General features: G+C 44.7%; 1 protein-coding gene across 2 annotated transcripts; it reads left to right on the top strand.

The window, feature by feature from the left end:
- The first annotated feature begins 1,283 nt into the window (after positions 1-1,283).
- On the top strand, positions 1,284-6,096 carry LOC143955865 (uncharacterized). 2 transcript variants are annotated; one of them, XM_077465984.1, is made up of 3 exons: positions 1,284-1,338; positions 2,417-2,534; positions 3,617-6,096. In XM_077465984.1, the coding sequence occupies exon 3, from the start codon at positions 4,797-4,799 to the stop codon at positions 5,676-5,678; it is 882 nt and encodes a 293-aa protein (XP_077322110.1). In that variant the 5' UTR covers positions 1,284-1,338; positions 2,417-2,534; positions 3,617-4,796; the 3' UTR covers positions 5,679-6,096. The 2 variants fall into 2 exon arrangements, with proteins under 2 accessions (XP_077322110.1, XP_077322109.1); XM_077465983.1 differs by lacking the exon at positions 1,284-1,338 and having other exon boundaries at positions 1,365-2,534.
- Positions 6,097-7,099: the final 1,003 nt, after the last annotated feature.

The raw sequence follows: 7,099 nt of genomic DNA, 5'->3' as shown, positions 1-7,099 counted from the left end.
TGCTGTCAGCGCTGTATGTCACGGAGCTGCTGTCAGCGCTGTATGTCACGGAGCTGCTGTCAGCGCTGTATGTCACGGAGCTGCTGTCAGCGCTGTATGTCACGGAGCTGCTGTCAGCGCTGTATGTCACGGAGCTGCTGTCAGCGCTGTATGTCACGGAGCTGCTGTCAGCGCTGTATGTCACGGAGCTGCTGTCAGCGCTGTATGTCACGGAGCTGCTGTCAGCGCTGTATGTCACGGAGCTGCTGTCAGCGCTGTATGTCACGGTGCTGCTGTCAGCGCTGTATGTCACGGAGCTGCTGTCAGCGCTGTATGTCACGGAGCTGCTGTCAGTGCTGTATGTCACGGAGCTGCTGTCAGCGCTGTATGTCACGGAGCTGCTGTCAGCGCTGTATGTCACGGAGCTGCTGTCAGCGCTGTATGTCACGGTGCTGCTGTCAGCGCTGTATGTCACGGAGCTGCTGTCAGCGCTGTATGTCACGGAGCTGCTGTCAGCGCTGTATGTCACGGAGCTGCTGTCAGCGCTGTATGTCACGGAGCTGCTGTCAGCGCTGTATGTCACGGAGCTGCTGTCAGCGCTGTATGTCACGGTGCTGATGTCAGTGCTCTGTATTACGGTGCTGCTGTCAGTGCTCTGTATCTCCTGCACCCTCTTGTTTGCCTACCCTGGTCCCTGACCTTCCCTCTCCTCCATTGCCTTCATTAGCTCCATAGTCCTGAATTGTCAGAACAATTTCCCAAATAAAAAAAAAATGCTTGTAGTTATCGATCCCAAATTCACCTCATACATGTATTATGCTATTGTCCAGGTGGTGGGACTACGTGCTACCCCCTAATAATTACCCCGTGGCCGCAAATTCGACCTAAAGGTTTGCGAAATTCGCCTCCCATTGAAGTCAATGGAGCCCGCGGCGAACGGTCGTTTTCGCGAACGTTTGTGTCCGTTCGCGTTTCGCGTTCGCGAAACGTCCCGTCGGAAGTTCGTCCATCACTAGTTATTAGTGGTGTACCCCAAGGTTCAGTGTTATTAGTGGTGTACCCCAAGGTTCGGGGTACCTGGTAGAGAACTCCTCAAAACCAATTGTCAGCTGAGTTTCCTAGGGGAGTTGCATAGGGATATGCAGCACACACACAGCAGAAGGGCGTGTTCACACTACGAGACGTTTCTCAGGGATGCAGTTCCTTTGCACTCCACAAGGTTGTGATCTCACTTCTACCCAGACAGGAAGTCTCTATGGAAGACAGGAAGTGATGTCAGATATAAACAGGAAGTTCCAGGTGAGAGGTGAGTCTGGAGGAAGTAGAAAGAAGACATTGTTGGAACTGGCAGCAGAGGTGGTAATAAAATCTTATATTATATTTACACCCAGTAACCCCCCCCCCCCGGTCATGTCCGTCCTCTTCCTCCATAGTCACTGTGACGTCTTTTATCTCCAGCAGATGATGATACACACATATATAGTGTGGAAACCTAGATTAACCCCTTCAGGGGCAGAACATTCCCCCTACTTACGGGGCTGAAACATTCTCTTCATTTTTTTTACTTTTCACCTCAGCAGTCTCTTGTCACGAAGGATGAGATTCGGCTTCAGCCCAATCAAAGTCTGTGACCGGACAAATAAACTGCCCGTATTCTGGATGATATCGGGGATCGTGTTTGTGGACCTAATTAAGTCCCAGTTTGTATTATTGAAGAATAACGAGAATTGTATGCAGTTTAGAATGGGATCCATTTTTTTTTTTTGTATATTTTTATTTTTATCAGTGACACTTGCATATTATTTTCTGTTTTACTAACTTTAAGGCATTATATCGTTTTTTTTTTTTATTTATCTATTTATTTTGTATGTTTATTATCTTAAATACTATTGCATATTCTCTTCTGTTTTATTGAATTGTGATATCATTTATTTATATTTTTATTATATCAGTTACTATTGCATATTCTCCTTTGTTTTATTGAACTATGAGATGTTAATTTTGTTTTATATTTTTATTATATCAGTTACTTTGCATTTTTTCTTCTGTTTTTATTGAACTGAGATTTTATGTTTCTTCTTGCTTTTTATTTATTTATGTTAATTATTATTATCGATTACTATTGCATATTCTCTTCTGTTGAACGGTGAGTTGTAAAATGTATTAATATTTTTTTTTCCTATATATTTATCATCAGTTACTATTGTATATTTTCTTCTGTTTTGTTCAACCTGAGATGTCATGTTGGTTCTTTTATATCATTTTTTTTTGTCATCATTTAAATTTTTTTTACATTTGGCGAATTTGGCTGAAGGGCGGTTTAGACAATAATAAGGTGCCCCCTATCGAGGGCAGTCGGTCTATTAACCCCCTTTATCACCATCCTAATATTGTACAACCAATCCAATCCAACAAATTCTTTGATATCTCTCTACAGAGAAACCCTCTTAGATCACATGACCACATCACTGAGGATGGAGGAGGACCGGAGTCACATGACTGAGAGGAGGATACTAAACCTCACCCTGGAGATCATCTACCTGCTGACCGGAGAGGTGAGGAGGATTCTGGGAGGTCACATGACATCACTCTTATCTCTATTAATAAAACACAGACCTGACCGGAGAGGTGAGGAGGATTCTGGGAGGTCACATGACATCACTCTTATCTCTATTAATAAAACACAGACCTGACCGGAGAGGTGAGGAGGATTCTGGGAGGTCACATGACATCACTCTTATCTCTATTAATAAAAACACAGACCTGACCGGGGAGGTGAGGAGGATTCTGGGAGGTCACATGACATTGCTCTTATCTCTATTAATAAAAACACAGACCTGACCGGAGAGGTGAGGAGGATTCTGGGAGGTCACATGACATCACTCTTATCTCTATTAATAAAAACACAGACCTGACCGGGGAGGTGAGGAGGATTCTGGGAGGTCACATGACATTGCTCTTATCTCTATTAATAAAAACACAGACCTGACCGGAGAGGTGAGGAGGATTCTGGGAGGTCACATGACATCACTCTTATCTCTATTAATAAAACACAGACCTGACCGGAGAGGTGAGGAGGATTCTGGGAGGTCACATGACATCACTCTTATCTCTATTAATAAAAACACAGACCTGACCGGGGAGGTGAGGAGGATTCTGGGAGGTCACATGACATCACTCTTATCTCTATTAATAAAAACACAGACCTGACCGGAGAGGTGAGGAGGATTCTGGGAGGTCACATGACATCACTCTTATCTCGATTAATAAAGCACAGACCTGACCGGAGAGGTGAGGAGGATTCTGGGAGGTCACATGACATCACTCTTATCTCTAATAATAAAACACAGACCTGACCGGAGAGGTGAGGAGGATTCTGGGAGGTCACATGACATCACTCTTATCTCTATTAATAAAACACAGACCTGACCGGAGAGGTGAGGAGGATTCTGGGAGGTCACATGACATCACTCTTATCTCTATTAATAAAACACAGACCTGACCGGAGAGGTGAGGAGGATTCTGGGAGGTCACATGACATCACTCTTATCTCTATTAATAAAACACAGACCTGACCAGAGAGGTGAGGAGGATTCTGGGATTCTAACATGATGTTCCTATTGGTTCCCCAATACAGAGATTTCCTCTTGTGAAGTCAGGTGATCATATGACCATCACAGTGCCTCCATGTGACTCCCTAAAACCTGAGAGACACAACATGGAGAAGATTCTAGAAGTCACCAAGAAGATGATGGAGCTGCTGACAGGAGAGGTGAGGAGGATTCTGGGACATTATCCAGTAACAGACAAGGGATGTGTCTGGATGGTGACTGTATCATTGTGTGTGTCAGGTTCCTATAAGGTGTCAGGATGTCACTGTCTATTTCTCCATGGAGGAGTGGGAGTATTTAGAAGGACACAAGGATCTCTACAAGGACGTCATGATGGACAATCAGCCGCCCCTCACATCACCGGGTAAGAGGAGACTTTATTGTAAAGGAGAGAGCAGTACGGAGGCTCCACCTAGATCCCCCATCATCTGATAAACACATAGAAACAATGTATTCAGGGGACAGTGGAGTCAACAAGAACGCAGGAATGCAGGGAACGTAGAATTGCAGGGATATTATAACAACATGGAGGGGGGTCCTGGGCCATGGATTGAACCTATTGCACAGGCCAAGAGCGTTGATCTGAACATGACTAAATAGTAAGGCTGATGGGGACTAGACATGTAGCATGCTATGTAAATCAGCAAGTAAGGCCTATAACTCCCAGTCTAGTACAGCAACGGTGTAACAGAAAACAATAATTATATAACTATAAGTAACAGATCAGCTTTGCTGCTGATCCATGGAAATACAAGAAAACAGATCATATGATCTGTGACATTTGGATTGATCCCTCTACTTTGAGCAGACTTATTGCTAAATGTTACCTTCCTAACACATATGGAATCTTGATGGATCTGAACTTGGAAGTGAAAGTGGTAAAGGGTCTGCAAGCCTGAACTTTGACCCTCTTGTCTATCGGAGGTCACATGACCCAGTGCCTAGGCTTGTGGTTGTGTGAAGAGCATGGACCTCCCAGCCCCCCATTGGTTCCTGCTCTTCTGACGAGGCTGTGTAAATGTAGAAGTGATCTGGGAGGACCAAAGAACCTTTGACTGAAGAGGGGGGAAGAGTCCCGGCTGGTTGGGACCTCCACAGAGAACATCTCCTCACTCATATCTACCTGATCCAGATGGGATCTTGATGGAAGTGATCTAACCCTCTCATATCTATTGATGATGTTTTTATATTTTTCCAGGACACGCCATGGAGAAACCCTCAAAGGATCGTCTCACTTTATCTCCAGGTTGTAGAATGGAAGATGAGGACATCACAGGAGATTGTGGAGGAGAAAAGACAATGATCTCCACTATGGATGGTGGACTTCACAGTGTGGCTAGACCATGGAATCCCTCCGACTCTGAGCAACCTGTGAGGGATGGGGCCGGGATTCAGGGAGAGAAAACATTTTCCTGTTCCAAATGTGGGGAACGTTTTCACTTGGAACTAACCCTGGGTGGGAAGCTGTATTCCTGTTCTGAGTGCGGGAAACGTTTTTCAGAAAAGAGCAGTTTTACCAGGCACCAGAGATTACACGTCGACAAAAAGCCATATCCCTGCCCTGAGTGTGGAAAAGGTTATTCGCATAAATCAGACCTCGTTATACATCAGAGAACTCACACGGGGGAGAAGCCGTATTCCTGCCCTGAGTGCGGGAAATGTTTTTCACAGAAGTTCATTCTTACCAGACATCAGAGGTCCCACATACACGAGAAGCCGTATTCCTGTCCTGAGTGCGGGAAATCTTTCTCGTGGAAATCCAATCTTATTGAACATCAGATATGCCACAAGCGGGAAAAGCTGTTTCCCTGCCCTGAGTGTGGAAAATGTTTTCCAAGGAAATCGGCACTTGTCAGGCATGAAAAATTTCACGCCGGGGACAGGCCATTTTCTTGCTCTGAGTGCACGAAAAGTTATTCACAGAAGTCAGACCTTCTTGTACATCAAAGATTCCACACGGGGGAGAAGCCGTATTCCTGCCCTGAGTGCGGGAAATGTTTTTCACTGAAGTCTTGCCTTACCAAACATCAAAGAACCCACGCAACCCTCGACACCTCAACCCAAGTGCGGGAAATGTCTTCTATATGAGTCATGTTTTGCCATACATCAGAGATCTCACACCGGGAAGAAGATCACCTTGATATACAACTTAGAAAACACGTGGCTGAGCGCTCCTCTGATCTTTATCATGGAAGAAACTCTTTATAAGGAAATCAGAGATCACCAAAGACTTCAAAGTTCCGTCTGACTTACTCTACAGGTGGAAAGAAGGACAGTATGTCACTGCTATTTGAGTCCTTCCAGTAGTGTTGTCTATTCTCCCCTGATCTTCATCAGAAGGTTCAATGGAAGACATCATGGTGAGAGAGGAGCTAGGTATTACATGTAGTTGAAGAGAAGGGGAGATCAGACTACGTGACAGGACTTACAATTTCAATGTCGTAGTGATCAGGCTGACATTTTCCGATGTATCATTTAGTATTCAAAAATAAAAAATGTAAATATATTAACACATATTTTTTTAGTTCGAAGAAAATGAAGATTACAGTAAATGTCTACTTTCCGAAATGTTCTTTTCTTTTATTCCCTTTTCTAACACTACAAGTAAGGTCCATCCTGTAGGTTTTAGTTTTAGTCTTAATCTTGTGTCTTAGTAGTTTGGTTTTACCGGCTTGAAGTTGTTGGAACAGCCGACTCCCCCCCTTCTCATAAATCTCAGGACGTCTGTAGTAGACTCCAATGATAAGTCCATCAGTTCATAGACCCGTCTATCATTCCACCCGTAATTCCTCCTCCGCACCATCACCACCTCCAACCACAAGATCCTCTTTCTTCCTCACTTACACATCACATCTAACATAGAGAAACCCCCCTCCATCTTTTCTATGTCCCTCTAAAGAAGAGGAACAGCATGAATACAAACAGCCCAGTCTTGTGAGGAGTCGAGCCGTGTTTCTGGAACACCAACTAAGTTCTCAGATCTGTATGATAAAATGTTCTTCTCTTCTCCTTTTTCTAACACCACAAGTGAGGCCCATCCTGGGGGTTTTAGTCTTAATCTTGTGTCTTAGTAGTTTGGTTTTACCGGCTTGTACTTGTTGTACCAGCCAACTCTCCCCTTGACTCCAATGATAAGTCCATCAGTTCAAAAACCCATCTATCATTCCTCCCATAATTCCTCCTCCGCACCATCCAAACTTCGGATCATCTTTCCAGGGGTGTACCTAGAGCATGCAGATCCTATATGTTGCACACTCCCCCCATCTGGCATCACCACCTGGGAAGTGTGGGACCATACCTGGTAATACCCCTCCTGGGAAGAGTGTGACCATAGCAGGTATCGCCACCTGAGAAGAATGCCAGGGACCCCCCTTCAAGGAAAAAATGTGGTAAAAGCAGGTATCACCATCCTGGGAAAAGTGTGCCCATGCCAGGTATCCCCTCTCCTGCAAAAAGTGTGATAAAAGCAGGTATCACCCCCTCTATGTCCCGTGTCCCTCTAAACAAGA

This window comes from Lithobates pipiens, unplaced genomic scaffold, assembly GCF_037356315.1.
Source record: "Lithobates pipiens isolate NorthernLeopardFrog02 unplaced genomic scaffold, aLitPip1_a1.2 Scaffold_35, whole genome shotgun sequence".
Lineage (NCBI taxonomy): Eukaryota > Metazoa > Chordata > Amphibia > Anura > Ranidae > Lithobates > Lithobates pipiens.
The sequence above is the reverse complement of the archived record's forward strand: the minus strand, read 5'-3'. Positions and strand labels throughout refer to the sequence as shown.